This window comes from Xylocopa sonorina, chromosome 9 (assembly GCF_050948175.1).
Source record: "Xylocopa sonorina isolate GNS202 chromosome 9, iyXylSono1_principal, whole genome shotgun sequence".
NCBI lineage: Eukaryota > Metazoa > Arthropoda > Insecta > Hymenoptera > Apidae > Xylocopa > Xylocopa sonorina.
Genome location: NC_135201.1, coordinates 1,515,986 through 1,532,891, shown reverse-complemented (window position 1 = coordinate 1,532,891; position 16,906 = coordinate 1,515,986). Strand labels below are relative to the sequence as shown.

The 16,906-nt window shown below is 33.1% G+C and overlaps 2 protein-coding genes across 2 annotated transcripts; one reads left to right on the top strand and one right to left on the bottom strand.

The window, feature by feature from the left end:
* Positions 1-4,024: 4,024 nt before the first annotated feature.
* On the top strand, positions 4,025-6,569 carry Sirt7 (sirtuin 7). The gene is made up of 4 exons (XM_076901282.1): positions 4,025-4,229; positions 4,374-4,471; positions 4,624-4,839; positions 4,956-6,569. The coding sequence occupies exons 1-4, from the start codon at positions 4,131-4,133 to the stop codon at positions 6,097-6,099; spliced, it is 1,557 nt and encodes a 518-aa protein (XP_076757397.1). The 5' UTR covers positions 4,025-4,130; the 3' UTR covers positions 6,100-6,569.
* A 7,109-nt stretch (positions 6,570-13,678) lies between these two features.
* Positions 13,679-15,801, bottom strand: LOC143427170 (general transcription factor II-I repeat domain-containing protein 2-like). The gene is made up of 7 exons (XM_076901103.1): positions 15,678-15,801; positions 15,152-15,591; positions 14,610-15,095; positions 14,165-14,223; positions 13,962-14,079; positions 13,904-13,917; positions 13,679-13,826 (listed from the first exon to the last, which is right to left on the bottom strand). Exons 1-7 carry the CDS (start codon positions 15,799-15,801, stop codon positions 13,679-13,681), a joined length of 1,389 nt encoding a protein of 462 aa, XP_076757218.1.
* Positions 15,802-16,906: the final 1,105 nt, after the last annotated feature.

Sequence of the window (16,906 nt, the reverse complement as noted above, 5' to 3'; positions counted from 1 at the left end):
TATACATATATATATATTGTATAGACAATATTTAAATTTCGAAACGGCGGGAAGAGACATGCTAAAACTATAATTGAGCAGGTAGTACTTATTACGTGTAAATAATATACATTACAGTATTCACTATATAAGTAAATTAAAGATTTTTTTATTATTCTTGCTTGCCTTATAATTATACAGTTAAATATGAAAATAATCATTTGTTGCAGATTTCTGCAAAATCTCGATAGAAATTCGTATCCATTTCGGCTATCCGTAGCGAGCTGATGTTCTGAAATTTAAACGTTGGAAATCATATTTTTACATATGTGTCGGTACAACAGACTTTGTACCGGCCACTTGGAAAATCTATTTAAACTATATATAATATAACTTAACTGATTCCTTTTTATGCTGTTAGTATATTTATATAAACAATATAAAATAATGGTAATACAAAGATATTTTATCACATATTAATTGCATTATTTGATTAAAATGATTGAATATATTCCATATATTTCACTTATTATTATGTACTAAATGCTAAATATTTAATATAAAAAAAAAAATACAGCGTGTTAAGAGAATAGAACCAAAAACTTTTCCTTCCTAAAATATAGACACTTGTTTTTAAACATACTATTGATAGCATGAAAACATCGTTGTAAGATATCAAGAATTTTTAAATCTATTCGATAATCGTTGGAACATTGATGCGAAACATGTATTACCATAGAAGAAAATTAGTTATCAGCAATTTCTTTAAATAAGTTTTAAACATTCTTATATAAAATTCCTCTATTGTATGCTCAAAAAAATATCTATATTTTGAAAATAAATGAATTTTCATACTTAGTTTATCTCTATATATCCATATATAAAGAGCAAAATACAGTACAAAAACTTATCCATCTATTTCATTGATACCATATGCATAATAGTTGTTAAATGAACAAAAAAAATGTAGTATGTCACCATTTAATTAATTATATTCACTGATGTAGCATTCTGTGTATTTAGGTATACTTTAATATTAGCGTTTTTACTTGAAATACTCTATTTGTTTTATTGTTAAAAAAAACCTACTTCAAATTTAATCGATGTTTTATTAATTATAATTAACAAGCTATTAGTTTTAAAAGAAATAAGGCATTTCGGTGTATTCATTGAACTAGGCAAGAGGATAGACAGGGTAATATCATGGAAATAATCATGTCGATAATGAATTATACATCCATTCATTATGTGATGCATAATTCCAAACAGCCTAAGCACAGAGGAATATATCTCTACTATCTCTAGCTGAGGCGAGGAAACATCTCAGTGATCGATTAATGCAATAAACCCAACCGTCTTTTTCATATTGGGGATATATTATAGATGTCGCTAAATCAGCTGGGTCCTTAACCGCAGATCCATAATTATTAAAGTATCCCAGGAAATGATTGTTCCTTACGTTCTGTGTTGCTATACTCTTCTTCGAATTTATGATCATTCCAAATATATTATACACTGTCACGGCCAAGGCATCCAAATCAACAATGACCTTTTCCACCATGCATATATGGCTATCATCTCCAAAGAATAGTGAATATATGGGCATAGTATCCAAAACGCAATCACACAGTAATATATTAATAACATAGTTAACACAAGTTCCAATAATGTTGGTAAACATAGAACCTGGTGGTATTCCATGGCTCTTATAGGAACATCTTTCATAGGAATGCCTGATGGGAGTATTAATAAAATAATCAAGTCATTTGAACTTGCATCTTTCTTCATCCTCGTCGACTTCAACTATATAATCACTGTATTGCTTTTTTGAAAAATCGATTTTCTCAGCGATAACAGAGAATACATCTCTAACCATTCAAGCAAGAACCAAATTATCAAAGGCTGAGTAATTGATACTAAAGAATTTGCACATACATGGATTAAAATAAGTCGCTCGGGTGGCTTTTCAATTCAACTAGACCATATACTCCCGCCTTCATCATTTCCATACCATAAACAGACTCGAGTAAGATTTCTTGCTTCTTCAGCAGACTAGTGATAGGAACAGCAAATCGAGCCTTCAGACATATCGCAAGCAGTGGATAAGTCCATACAGTACGGACCTTATTTACTCCTGACTTAGAAATATGCGATCTAGCAAATACTGCAGGTCAGGTTTATAGATGAAAGGAGTGCATCCATAACATCTCCCTTGTTCATTCCAGGACATTGCGCTATCCATGGCAATTCAGTGCACAATTCAGAGTCGCATTAGGTGTGTCAAGCGCTGGATAATACAATGGTAATCCAGTCCGAGCACTTTGTCCGTTCTGACAATTTCATAATCCTGTTCTCTTCCTATTTTCAAACATGTATCTAACTATCGAATCCTGTCCATGATTAACTAGAGCACAGTATGCCTTAAAAAACACTTCACATTCATTCTTCCAGGATATTTTACAATAGCTATGTTATACTTATTGTAATGTGAGTTTAAGTGTAATGTTACCTTGGCAATCATTTACCCAATAAAAATAACTATTTTGGTCAAAATCTACATTCACTGTAAGCGCTATCTACTTAATAAATGAATTATATGATCTTGCATTAACTCTTGTATATTTATATCAGAATCTTTCTTTCTAATGAGAGTGCTACAGTAACAACTATATCTTTGAATAACGTAAGTTCATAAAAACAATCAGAGCCAAGAATTAAATCTAATGGACTGATTGAAAATAAATTTAGACAAAAATAATCCCCATGTAATACCAACAATTTGAACTTGAGACGAAATACCATTTAACTCACAACTTCTTATGTGCACACGCTGCAAACTTCTAGGAAAGCTAGCAGAATCGCTTAAAATTACAATATCTCCATATTTACTAGCTAAAATTCCAGGAAGAGCGGTACCTGAACCTAATTCTAACACTATCTTTCTCTTCCTCTCTGTAAAAATTATAATTAGCTTGAAGTAACTGTAACAACAAATATATTATCGATAAAACATTATATTAAGCAAAATGTATTCAATCAATGTTATAAATAATTGTATACTTTCGTTTTTTAATGTAATAATAGTATAGAGTGTAAATAATAGTTACTTACACATACACGCACACACACACACACACACACACACATATGGGAATATATAACCAAAGGGCATATATTATGTGTACTATATATGTAGGTATACTGATACTCCGAGGAGTGTGCAATAAAAATTAATCGATAACGTATTGTATAATAAAAAAAATATCATTACCTCTGGAATATAAATCTCTAACTCTAACTCTCGTTGCACTGTACGTTATCTCGAGTTTGACAAGAGAAACCATTCAGTAATTTATATAGCATATATGTGCATGCATGGGATACGCCATATTTAGTAAAAAAATCAGTAAACATAGGTTGAAAGCTCAACTGTTTTCGGGGTAGAAACTTTTTTTTATGTTAGCATGAGGATTGTTAGCTTATTAGCCTGTACAGGTCGCATATGATGTTTACCTTAGTGTTTTTCATAAAATTTCTACGTATACTTTGTATATATATATAACAAATAAGTTAAAAGAATTACGTAACTGAATCTAGCGTGTTTTGAAATAATTTGACACAAGTTTGTAAAATTTTACAAGTCTGCGACTTTGTATAAAGATAAAAAGCGTGGATGATTGAAATGGAGAGCGGTCATGTAGAAAAATTTTGTAACGGAACACATGAAATATCTGTTAATGTCAAGGGATTAGTTGTAAAACAAGCATGTGACGCTATAACACGTAGAGATAATCTTTACGTCTGAAAAATGGTTGAGTTTTTAACCTATCGATGACTTGTTGAGTAAGGTCTTTTATGATAAAAAATATTGTTTTGATAAATATTGTTTACACGGTTTACTTTGAACACCCTATAATTAATATGCAATATACATATGTAGATATAGTATTATACGTAAACATAGAATTGGAAGAATTTATAATAGTCTGGTTATATTTAAAAGATATAGATAAAGAATTTAATGTTATAGTGTAAATAGAAAATGTAGATATTGTGTTGACGAGATGTCAGTTTCAATAAATCATGTTATTTCGATCGTTTTAGATAGTCGACATAGAATGAATGCTCTGTGTTAGTCGTTTTGATTAAAGATGGAGGAGGCTGGTAATGAAAAGTTTGTGTCAAGGAGACGTTCTGCAACTCTTAAAGCTTTTAAAGTTAAAGACGAGCGAGTAGCAACTTTTAAAAAAGTATGTACACAATTCTTAATGTGTATTCTATATTTAATTATAATTAATAGACAGTAAGTTTGATATATTGAAACCTTTGATGTATTTCCCGGCATTATCTTTACAGACGATTATGATAGTGTTATACATTTTTGTACTTTTTAGGTAGCAGCAATTCTACAAAAATCTGAAATAGACCGAACTGCAGAAGAAACTGGAATACTTGTATCTTGTAGTGATGTAGTAAAAGAGGTTAATTTAAGGTATAGCCATTTTGAAAAATCATTGATTGTTGTGTGTATATTGTGTATAAAGTTATATTATTTCTTCTGTTTTTTATGCGCGGTAATATGATTTATGCGCTTTTGTGAATTTTATTATCGTTACTACTACCATTACTATATTAATCTGTTAGACAAGAGAAAAGACATAGAGTAAAAGCAAGATTAGAAGAAGTGGAAGATGCACCAGAAATTTTAGAGGAAAAATGTATAAGATTAGCTGCAGCAATTAGCAGAGCAACATCGCTTGCTATTTATACTGGTGCTGGTATCAGTACAGCTGCTTCTATCCCTGATTACAGAGGAACAAATGGTGTATGGACTCGTTTACAGCAGGGGAAAGACATTGGGTAATATAACAGTTGAAGTAATTTGATTGAAATATAGTTAAGTGAAATAAGCACATTTTTTAAACATTAATTTACTTACTACTAAATAATAGTAAGCTTACTACATTAATTTGCAGAAATCATGATCTTAGCCAAGCAGAACCAACGTTAACACATATGGCACTTTACGCTTTATATAAGGCAAGAGTTTTGAAGCATATAGTTTCTCAGAATTGTGACGGACTTCATTTACGTAGTGGAATACCTCGTACACTTTTATCTGAAGTTCATGGCAATATGTATCTAGAAGTTTGTAGAGCGTGTAAACCATACAGGGAATATTGGAGATTATTTGATGTTACCGAGAAAACAGCTCGGTATTCTCATGGTACCGGAAGATTATGCCATAGATGTAATTCTGTTTTACAAGATTCAATTGTTCATTTTGGTGAAAGAGGCAATCTTCCTTGGCCAATTAATTGGAACGGCGCGACAAGAGCAGCTAAACAAGCAGATGTCATATTATGTTTAGGTTCTAGTTTAAAAGTGTTGAAGAAATACCCATGGTTATGGCAAATGGATAGGCCGATTCATAAGCGTCCATCGTTATATATTGTAAACTTACAGTGGACTCCAAAAGATGAAAATGCAGTTTTAAAAATAAATGGAAAGTGCGACGAAGTTATGAAAAGGGTTATGGCTCACCTAGGATTGGAAATTCCACAGTATAATCGTGCTAAAGATCCTATTTTTTTTCATGCTCTACATCTTAGGAGTAATGAACAGCATACAACAAGTCAACCTTGCTTAGAAGAACCAGCTGATGTTACTCATAATGAATTAAATCAAATCAGTGATAACTTTCACGAAGATATTCTATCACAAATTAAAGAAAAAGATTGTATTTCACCTAAAAAAGTAACCGAACCGATATCTGCATATTCGGCACCATTTTTTACTGCATTACCATTTTTATCTATGGGATTACCATTCCCACCAATGTACATGTGTCCTCAGTTAACACCACTTTTTTATTATCCATTTGTTCAAGTACCAAATATGACTTTGGACATGCCAAAACCTAAGCCAACTTGTATTTTTTGTATGGAAAATGAAGGCTCGCTTGTTTGTCTCTATTACCAACGGGATATAGATAATTCTACCTTAATGGGATCTGAAAGTAAGCAAATAAAAGATACAAAGACGTTGGTAAGAATTACTCCCAAAAATCCAGGGTGGTTTGGTAAAGGGTATCGTAAAGGCATGAAAAAGAAACGGTAGCATTTACTGTTTTCAGTGCGGTATATAATCTTCCCTTTTTATGTTATACACCATGAACACATAACGTATAGTATATAACATTATACGTAAATATTTGATGCCTCTACATTATGGGATCCATATGCATAGTCTAGAGATATGAAACAACTTACTTCCAGTCTCCAAAAATTTAAGAATTTTAAATAAGAGTATTTGAAATTAATAAATTTTTATCTAACCATTCTATTTTCTCCAATTTGGTAGACACATGATTATTTAATTCTAAAGTTAAGTTTTAGAAGTAGTTCAGTAATATGTGTTTGAATATTTATGTAAGTTTAATTTAAAACCCATCGATTTGTCAATTTTATTATTAATAGTTTTTTTACACAAAGTGCTGGATTCAAAGTTTTTTACTATTGTACAGGCCAAATGTATTGTGATTTGTAGTTGTAATCTTTTCTTTAAAGTATTGTGCGCGCGAATCATGAAAATTGTTCATAACCAAAGTGATAATTTTTGTTTCTCTCTTTTACTTTTATTATTAATGTTATTATTACTACTACTACTGCTACTACTACTATTATTACTACTGCTAGTACTACCACTACTACTACTACCACTACCACTACCACTACCACTATTACTACTACTACTACTACTACTTATTATTATTATTATTATTATTATTATTTGTACTTTATATTTGTACAGTTAAATGTATTATAATTTTAAAAAAATAGAATGTGTGCATAGTAGTAGTATATGTGTAATACTTGTTGCATTGTTTTATCATATTGATTTATCATTCCAGTTTTATGAATTTAACAGTACAGCAAAATTAATTCTACTCGTATTAAAGGACTGTTCGTAATAAATATTGAATTACATTAGCTTTTCTCTTGTATTGATCAGTAATGAAATAAACAAAACAAAATTTTGTATAAAAAATCTTCGTTCCTTTGTTTCCAGAAAGTATTAAACGATGTTAAAACAACAAATGCGATTGGGTAAGGAATGAAAATTGGATTAAGTTCCGATATTTGGACGATTAATAGAGTTTCAAAAACTAAAATTTCACCTCTAAATGTTTAAGAGTTTTCTATATTAATAAAAAATTTTCAATATTATACATTGAACTTATTTATCGAGTATATTACATAAAATCGGTTATAAATGATTATTTATTAAAACAAATTGTGTGCTGAAAGTTACAATATATCGCTTTATTAACATAAGGTGCAAATTAAATTTAGTACCACAGTAGTACTTAAAATGAGATGAAAAATGCATGATATATCAATTAAAAGGTTATTTTTCAAAAATTTCAAGGGTTATGGTGTTTACCCTGATTGCTGAAAATATAATTTTCAAAACATTCATAACAAAGTGACTAGCACTATTATATTATAATAAATTCTGCATATGAGTGTACGTCTGTAACTGCTGATGTGTCAACATTAGTTGGCCGTCATATAAGAAGTTAAGAAACTAGAAAGAAATGAATGGCTATATAAGTTGTAGGCGTATATTTTGTTCGCTTGCTTAGAACCAACCGTTTTTGCAGATGGTCTTCATCGGTACCGATATTTCTTACAGGTACATCTTTGTTCTCCTTTTCGTAGGAAATTAGTAGTTGCGAATGTTGGATTACGTTATATGCAACACAACATTTCTTACAATATCGTATATGTTACTGTATGTAAGATTTTAAGCTCGTTCAAACCTTGTTGCGAACAAGGGATAAGCCATAACGTAATCAGCCAGCAATATTGATATGTTTACTTTCACAAACACAGTTATAGTCACACATTTTCTTATATGTGTTTAAACATTTTAACTTTCTACAACATATCGAAATACCATCGAAATTGGAGGGAAGATGTTTGTTCTATAGTTTTACTAAAATTGGCATTTATACAGATACAAGTTCTATTGGATTGAAAGTAATATGCAAGAAATATGAGGTAACGGGCTGCGTTTTCCCACTGCATTGTTCCCCCTCTGGTGTGTCCTTTAGCGTGCTGCGAGGTGATCTTAGCTGTGCCACGATTTTAATATTTGAATTTAAAGAGGAAATTTTTGTCTTAGTGTTGGTGTTACACTTCAAATAGCTTTATATAAAACTTAAATAAAAATAAATATCTACATACATAGAACTATTTTATTGTATTTTTATCTAATAAAAACATATAGGTATTATTGTAATCTACGTATTTGCAAACTTTTACTTATAGTATGTTCGCGGAATTATCGGAAAACCGCTGATGTGCCGTGGAAGATGAAAGGTTATGGAACACTGGTTTAGGTTAACACGAACAGCCTAAGAAGGCATTCTTGTACGAACCCTCGTGGTGAAGACAAACATAGTAAAATAATTTTAACTGCGCGTCCCCGCGTACGGTTTATTCAATCAGTAATTGTACTCCGTCAAACTGACCGTTTTACTCGACGACCAATAACTTACCAATTAAGTTCAATTGTCTATATTCAAGTCTTATTTTATACTATGTACAATCTTTAATGATTTAAGGTGTGAATGATGCGTTGACTGAATGTGTTTTGAAATTAATGAGAAAGCGAAGACATACTTAATTACATATATTCGGTTGGAGTTGTCGGGAGTGGTTGAGCTGTTGGGAGTGGTAATTGTGATCCGGCAAGAATTTTAGTCTGAGAGTGTGTTGAGATAATGGAATGGAAGGTGTCTATGTAGTGCACCAGAGGCCATGACTCGGCGTTTGTCGGATCATGGTATCGGATCTGACGCATTTGGGGCTCCCAGTCCGTCCGGGCCACGCCTGGCCCGAGGCGTCGACGGCATCCGTGCGGGATGGACTACCTTCGGTGGTCGTATCCCATGTATTTGTACGGGTGTCGTCCGGGGGACGCGGTCGGTGCGTTTGGGGAAACGTATCAACCATTGGACGCGTTGGATGCGTGACCCAGTCATCACTTATTCCGCGGACGGAGCAGTGTGTATCGTCGACCACACTCCCTTCCGGGAAGGGGGTCTTCTCAGACACCATAGCCCGGTCTCCTCCCAGCAGCGCCGAGGATGGTCACCGTGGGGTTTTAGCCGGTAAGAGTCCGGCATATCCCCGGAACTTCCCCAGCTTCTCCAGCTCCGGAGGACCCATGAGGATTTTCCTACGTTAAACAAAAAAATGTGTCTATGTAGTCGCAGTCTGTTTGGTACCATCTAAATTTGGCACACAGATGGTAGAAAAAACTAAAGGCGTTTCTGAAACATAGTAGTCACCTCGATCGATGCATAAATCTTGACATGACGAAATATGGGGTGAGCATTGAAGTTAATAATTTCGAGAACCGAACACTAATCCCGTTACAATTCCCTTGTTACTTTTGACATCTTACGATAGGTCAAAAATATAATGCCACCGATACTATTTTATAATCGCAGTAATATCCTATGTTCGCTTGCACAGTGTAACAATTGAAAGTAAGTTTTAACAACATTCGCCCTACCGTCATTGTCACATGTCAGCACATAGTCATCATCAATTTGTTCAATGTTTTTTTTTTATAACGTTTATTTTGTTAATAAATAAAAAAATATTTACAAACAGCACAAAGTGTATGTAAATGAAAGTCCGTTCCTACGTTACGGAGCCCTAACTGGCGATTAAGGAGCAGGTTCACGGTAGTCCTCGATGTTTGTGTTGGCGCCACCTCCTTTCAAGGACAGAGCTCTGGGCCTGAAGACCATCGAAAAGAGGTTGACGAGACACCTTCGAAGGGCTCAAGAATTTTGAAGGGTAATTCAGATAGGGATCTCGTGACGACTAGAAAATGAAAACTCTTTATGGAATCACGATTCTATATAATAATTATATATATATATATATATATATATATATATATATATATATATATTTCTCACAATGGTAACAATAACTTTATCTTATCACTCTTGGCGATTGACTACTAATATAAATATTTTTCTTTTAAATATGTATAACAAAGTACGGTACATTATACATTTATCTTTGGTTTATTTTTTCTGGTTTTATTTAATAGTGAAAGGACGAAGAAGAAGGAGAAAAGAAAAAAGAGAAAATGCTATTTAATTATATGCATACAGTGTAAATCGTATAACTTACGCATCTCAAATAACTTTTAAACTATGCGTCTATTTAAAAAAATGATTAAATACTATTCTTAAAGCTTATGGTTGTTATCTGCCTGAATATACTTTAAGACACGTTCTGTCGGAAATTCATGAATTTTCCATTGTATCCACTGAAATATTAGACCATTCTGAATGGAAAGAAATAAAATTATAAAATTTAGTTTTATTAATGATTTATAAGAGATGATTTTCGTTGCCGCACCATAAACTCTGTACATTTGAAAGTAGAATGATAAAACTTTAGGAGTTCATAAACAAGCGTGCACCACTTCTTTAAATGCATACCCGTAGCAATGTCAATAACCCAAAGAGCTGTAATTTTATCTAATTTTGAAATAATGTACGTCAAAGTTGGATTTATTACCTGCTACGGTCATGTTGGGCCACGCGTTGTCACTCGAGAGTGCAATCGGTATCCTCGAAAGATCACTAGTAAAGTTTAACATTCTTTAAGTCTAGACACCGTTCCACACTCCTATATCGAGGCATTATAAGTCGATGTTGCCTCGAGCAGAATAGAATTTCAAACGTTTAGTATAAAGTTTTACACAACTATAAACAGTGACTCCGAGAAAGTAATTAAACAAAGATAGAAACTCGGTTCAACATTTTAACATTCATTAAACAATTCAAACAAAGTGAAATCAGTGTGCCATACCAAATACGGAAACACGTATGCGACATTTGTTTCAGCGTTTAGGTTGTTGCAATAGAATAATCGTTGAAAGCTGACAAATATTTTCCGCGCTTTTTCTATTTGTACGTTAATGTGGTCGAAGAAGTTTAATTCGTAATCCATGTATATCCCTAGCTACCTCATTATCTTTTCATTTTATAGTTTTGTTTTGTGTGCGTGCGTGTGTGTATGTCCAAGTTAGGATCCAAAATTTGACATACATTAAGTGAAAAAAGTATTTGTAGATCCACTTTTTGTGTAATCATAAAAACTGTTTCCATTAATAGTTTACTATGTACAGGTATCATTAAGAAAAAGTAAGAAAAAAATATAATGTAAAGCTTGTCATTGTCTATGCGAAACTTTATTCCATATATATATACATTATATATACATATATATATAATCGATGATTTTAGACCTCTCTGAAAAACAAAGGGTACCCAGCAGTACCCTGGGTACCCTAAAGGGCACCCTCATCCTTAATACATATGCATTCATGTGCATCTCCTTGGCTTTAATAATAGCTTCTAGGTTATTACCAGTTATTATCAGTTTCTGGGTTATTTTTTTTAATATTTTTCGCCTACTCTTTGCTATAGAACTTGTTAATTATCTTTCCTTCTCTTACTTCTCTCCGCAATAAATGCCATTGCTTTTTCTACTCGATCAATATTGGCATAAATATTTCTAACAGTTTTACTGTCTTTCTATCCTGAAGTTGTCAGGATATCATTGCATAAAGTTCGAGCACTTGCAAATCAATTATTTGTTGCCTCCGTAGGAGTAAGAATCTCTAACCGTTTCTATGCCTTCGACCGATCTGATCGTGACCTATTTTCGACAGTTTTTCTTTCCCCATACTTTTTAACAATATATTATACATATATGTAGCCATTGTAAAATTTAAACTGAAACTTTTACTAATTTTTCTATAGCTATCTCCACGTTCTCGAAGAAAAATTACTTCATTACGTAGAGATACTGGTATGTCATTACTCTTATTGGCATTCTTTTTTTTTATACGAAATTTCAAAAACGTTTTATCTTCGCTGCAAATTCACTGTAGTAATTGGCAATGTAGTCTTAATCATAATAAAGAGTAAACATGTCAATATAAAAAAAGTGTATAAATATTTCTAAAATTTGTATAATTATTATAGCATTCTTCTATAATGTAATATTAAAGCACACTGTTAAGGAAAACATTTTTTGTTTTTGTATAATTTGTTTTTTACGAAAAAAAACTAGCTGTATAAAAAGCTTTTTGGCTGACTGTATGGTCAGAATAAAATTGTTTACCATTTGTTTGTATTGATTTTTAGTTTTTACATGTAGAAGTAGATTTGTATTTCCGTTTAGTATATCGTACAATTGTGTTTTCGTTTTAGAAGGTTTACTATTTTTTGCGTATACTAACAGATTGCCGACGAAGGCTATTGCAAATATATCGTGGTTGTTATTGAATCCATACATGTTGTGTATTGTAGAATTATACTAAACAAAACGGGGGAATTAGCTGTACCTTGTCCGAATCCATTTTTAGCGGAGATGCATTGATCCGCAAAATCCTGAGTTTTCCTAAATCATTTTAGGTAAATGTTATGGGAATCACTTTCCTATTAGTTTGTATAATATAATATCATATAATATTATACAAACAGGCCCTGTCTATCTACGAAGAACGCGCCGATACAATTGGCATTTCCTGCTAAGTACATAGGTAATAATAACTTTGGTAGTAGCGTGTAGGCATTTATGAAATGTTTAAATCTGAATACAAATTGTGTCTTTCTGCGATAGTATAATTCTTGTCACCGTATTTAGTAGTTACTTATTGTAATTTTTCCCTTTATCATAAGTAGGATTTCAATTATGTTTTTCAAGTCTGTTTTGCTGAAATTGTCCCCTTGAAAGTCACAGTTTCGTCTATTTATAATGTTTGCATTGTCGACATTAGTAAATAAATGTTTAAGAGAGTTCAGGCGAGCCTCTATCTGTTATTATTGATAATGTTATTTCCCCAGACCAGTGTCCAACATCTTTGATCTTTGAATCGCGGCTAGAAAAACTGTAGACGATGTGTGAAAAATTTCTCTGTGTCGCGTTTGCAAAATCCGGGGAGACACGCTCCGCGAGTGTGATCACGTAATCCCCATAGGACAGGGGTCGGCAACCTTTGAGTCGGAAGAGTCAAAAATTACAATTTACAAAATTTCAAAGTTTTTAAAGAGCCACAAAATTTCGTCTTGCCAACAATAAATAGTACTCGCATAAATAAAGTTTTTTGATAAAAAGAAACTAATGTACTTATTCATAAGAAAAAATATCTATTTATTCATATATAAGTAGTGTTTTTCACAACAAATTAGATAATATATATGTGGCGGCCTTCCGACTCTCGCCACAAGAGGGACAGCACCGTTTACATTTTCCTGAAAGTACCCGATGACCTATCCTTTCCAATATATATCAGTTGTGACCTGTCCCTAATATCCTAATATCCTAATGTCAACGTCTAAAGCAGAGCCTGCTAGGTAGCCTTACTGATGATGAGTCCACTAGCAGGCCCAGGACGAAACGTTCTTCCCCTCTCTTTTCCTTCCTTCTTTCCTCTTCGCTTCTACAGCAACCGAAGCGTCGTCGCTTCAACTGGGGGGTTGCGAAAGTGGGAAGGCCGCCACATATATATGGCATTATTAGATAATTACTTATTATTTAAGTAAAAAATTAAAACAATTAAACATTTACTTACAACACTAACTTTTACTTCAATAACAAACAATTGAGCAAACAAATTCGATGGGAGTGTTGGCTTTGCATGGTTTTAGAAAGTTTGGATAAATTTGACTCATAATTGTTGTTTTAAGTTTCAAACACGACTCTAAATTTTCATTTGTTAGTTGGCTTCTTACTTTACTTTTAATTGCAAGAGAACGCTTGCTCGCACGAATATGTCGATCCGAAGATAGTCAGCCAAATGCCAACTTCTTCACCTCATTGTAGCAATCTGGAAAATTATTCCATGCATCGAATATAAGTGCCTCAACTCACGGCATTTCTTTCAAAGCTGTCCACTTTTGTTGCGATACGTACATACATTTCTGGACCTCCAACTCTTTCAACTTTATTTTCAACTCTGTAAATTTTCCACCAGGGGTTCGTTATTAGACTGATCGGATGGTTCGTAGGATGTTCACTTTTTTCTTTTATTTCTGGAGCGTCTGCACTCGGCTAGTTCTCGAGATCAACTGTACTTTCTCGGTTCTCTCGTGTGCAGCTGCGTTTGTACAAATTCTTTGCGTTGCATGATTGGCTAAGTCGGTGCTTCGACCTTAGCCAATCACGTATTTGTTTATCTCTAGGTGCCGCCTCTTCTTGCGCGCTTAGCGCGTTTACTTGGAAGGGCGGCAGCAGGTATAGTGGGGGTGTTTTGTTATTTTAACATTTGGCAATGTAGCGGGGTTACCGCTGGGTCTGGTTCCTCTCACGTCAAGGCTGTAACCTCTTGACCGTAGGCCTAGACCCTTTTTGGAAACCCTCGATTTATGGAGTCCCCGTGTGTTACTGAGGTTGTCGACTAAGATTTACAACTAACATGCGGAGAAAGTTCGTTAAGGACGTCTTCTCAAAAGTAACTTATTTGTGCGCATACCATAAATCGTGCTAGCTGCTTGTAGCGAAAAAGGTCTTCTATTATACCTCGATGCTAGCCGCTACAGTTGGTTTGGATTGCTCAAATCTGTCAGTAAATTCATCTTTAATTTTTTTTATAACTGTGCTGAAGTAATTCGTGTCAACAGTTGCATTAGTTTTATCGCAATATTGCTTTAGAAATTGAAGATGAAGTAATTTGCCGCTCTGAATATCTTCTGCAAAAAGAATTAATTTTTCTTTGAAACAAACCAATTCATCTACCAAAACATAAGTTGGGTTTCCCTTTCCTTGCAGTTTTAAATTCAGCTCATTTAATTTCGCTGTGATATCCACCATAAAGTAAAATTTTTGCAACCATTTGTCGTTCTCTAATTCAGGGTGATTAATGTCTTTTTCATTTAGGAATGTATTTATTTCATTCAAGCACGAAGCAAAACGTTTCAACACCTTACCTTTGGAAAACCATCGCACTTTGTTGTGAAGAAGGAGGTCGGAATACTGAGTCTCCATTTCGTTTAAGAATTCTTTAAACTGACAATGATATTGTAGAATGCTTTTGACAAGATGCTATTAACAATCTTGATTACCAAATTCATGACCTCAACTGTTTCGGCCGGAAATGTTTGGGCACAAAGCGTTTCTTGATGTATTATGCAGTGAAACGTAAGAATTTCGTGGTTTATTTTGCTCTGAAGAATCGTTGTTGCCCTTTTATTTTTTCCTGTCATATTTCTGGCTCCATTAGTTGCTATTGAAACGATTTTATTTAAATCGATCTTATTGCCTTCAAGGCATATTTGCACAACATTCGCTATATCTTCTCCTCCAATTTGTCCCGAGAGTGGTAGCAATCCTAGAAGTTCTTCTTTTTGACCTTGGGAAGACATATACCTGACAAAAAGGGTAACTTGTGCTGTGTCTTTTATGTCGCAAGACTCATCTATAGCAAGTAATAAGGCAGAAGAAAGTTGAATATCTTTCACCTGCAAATATGTTACATTTGAAGACATTTTAGTTCTATCTTGTACTGTTTTAGCGGATAGTGACAAATCTTTGATTTTTTTCAAGATTTCTGATTTGTTTTGAAATCACGAAACAGTTCTTCAGATGCACGTATGAAGCAATCTTTGACATACTCACCATCTATGAATGGTTTGCCTTTTTTTGCAATTACTATTGATACCACGAAGCTTGCCGGATTAACATTACTTGTAGATTGCGTCCAGTTACTTAACATGGAACTTGATTGCTATTTTTGTTTTTGGAGCTCGTCGACAGCTTTTTTTCGTTCTTCGCTGGCTGGATATTTATTAGCAAACTGAGTATGTTTTTTAGTGAAGTGTCTCTCTAAATTTGATTTCTTATTGTGTGCGAGTTTTTCGTGGCAAATGAGACAAGTCGGAAGGCCATCTGAGTTGCATATGAAAGCGAACAACTCCGTCCAATCCCGATTGAATTCTCGATGCTCTTCTTCAGTTCTTCTCTTTTTTTTGTAGATGCCATGCTTGCGGTGAAGCTGCAATAAAGAATTTTTAAAATTATTATTTAGGTATCCAAAACTGCAGATGACAAGTTTTGAAATTATTTACTATGTCAACGTATACCTAAGTAAATACATACGAGAAGCTGGGCATAATGAAACATAATTTGTCAAAAAACATTTTACAACCATATTTCCCAATTAAAAATACTTACTTAAATAAAATAAATAATTCTCTAACAATTTAATTATTAAAATAAATAATTTAGACACGAAACACTGTTTGTCTCACTGTCTCACGTACTGATTGACTATAAGTACATAGTTTCGTCGCAACTGTGGTCGCCTCCCGTGTGTGGTGATCGCCGACTGGCACGAACGGACTTGTCAGAACGTGTTTATCACGGCGCAGTCTACACATTTTAGTTTTTTTTTTTAATTTTAGCAAATATTAGATACTTAGTTTAGGAGTAAAGGTGTTATGCCCAGCTATGCCGAAATCAATGAAAATTGCCAAACATATAAACAATCTAAAGCTTGATCCTCCTTAACTATTTTGATCCCCAGAGTTCGAAAATAGGTTTATTAAATAACAATTTATAGGTACTTACACTTATAATTATTATTTTAACGCTAATTTTTAAATAATAAAAGCTATAAAATAGATAAATAATAAAATAGGTAATTTATTAAATATATATTTTAATAAAAACACTTTCGCAGTAATATCCAACAGTAGTACTTTGTTTCTTTTTTAACAATTCGTATTGACTTCAAAAAAGTAGTTAGGTATCTTATTTGGAAAAAAATATGTATAATATGTATTTTAAAAATATAATACTTATTATGTTACCTACCTTTA

Coding starts and splice junctions, on each gene's coding strand:
- Sirt7 (XM_076901282.1), top strand. CDS start 4,131: ATGGAGGAGGCTGGTAATGAAAAGTTTGTGTCAAGGAGACGTTCTGCA. Junction 4,472..4,623: donor GTAAAAGAGGTTAATTTAAG/GTATAGCCATTT, acceptor TTAATCTGTTAG/ACAAGAGAAAAGACATAGAG. Junction 4,840..4,955: donor CAGCAGGGGAAAGACATTGG/GTAATATAACAG, acceptor ATTAATTTGCAG/AAATCATGATCTTAGCCAAG.
- LOC143427170 (XM_076901103.1), bottom strand. CDS start 15,801: ATGTTAAGTAACTGGACGCAATCTACAAGTAATGTTAATCCGGCAAGC. Junction 15,096..15,151: donor CAGTTGAGGTCATGAATTTG/GTAATCAAGATT, acceptor TATCATTGTCAG/TTTAAAGAATTCTTAAACGA. Junction 14,224..14,609: donor CTGTAGCGGCTAGCATCGAG/GTATAATAGAAG, acceptor GCACCGACTTAG/CCAATCATGCAACGCAAAGA.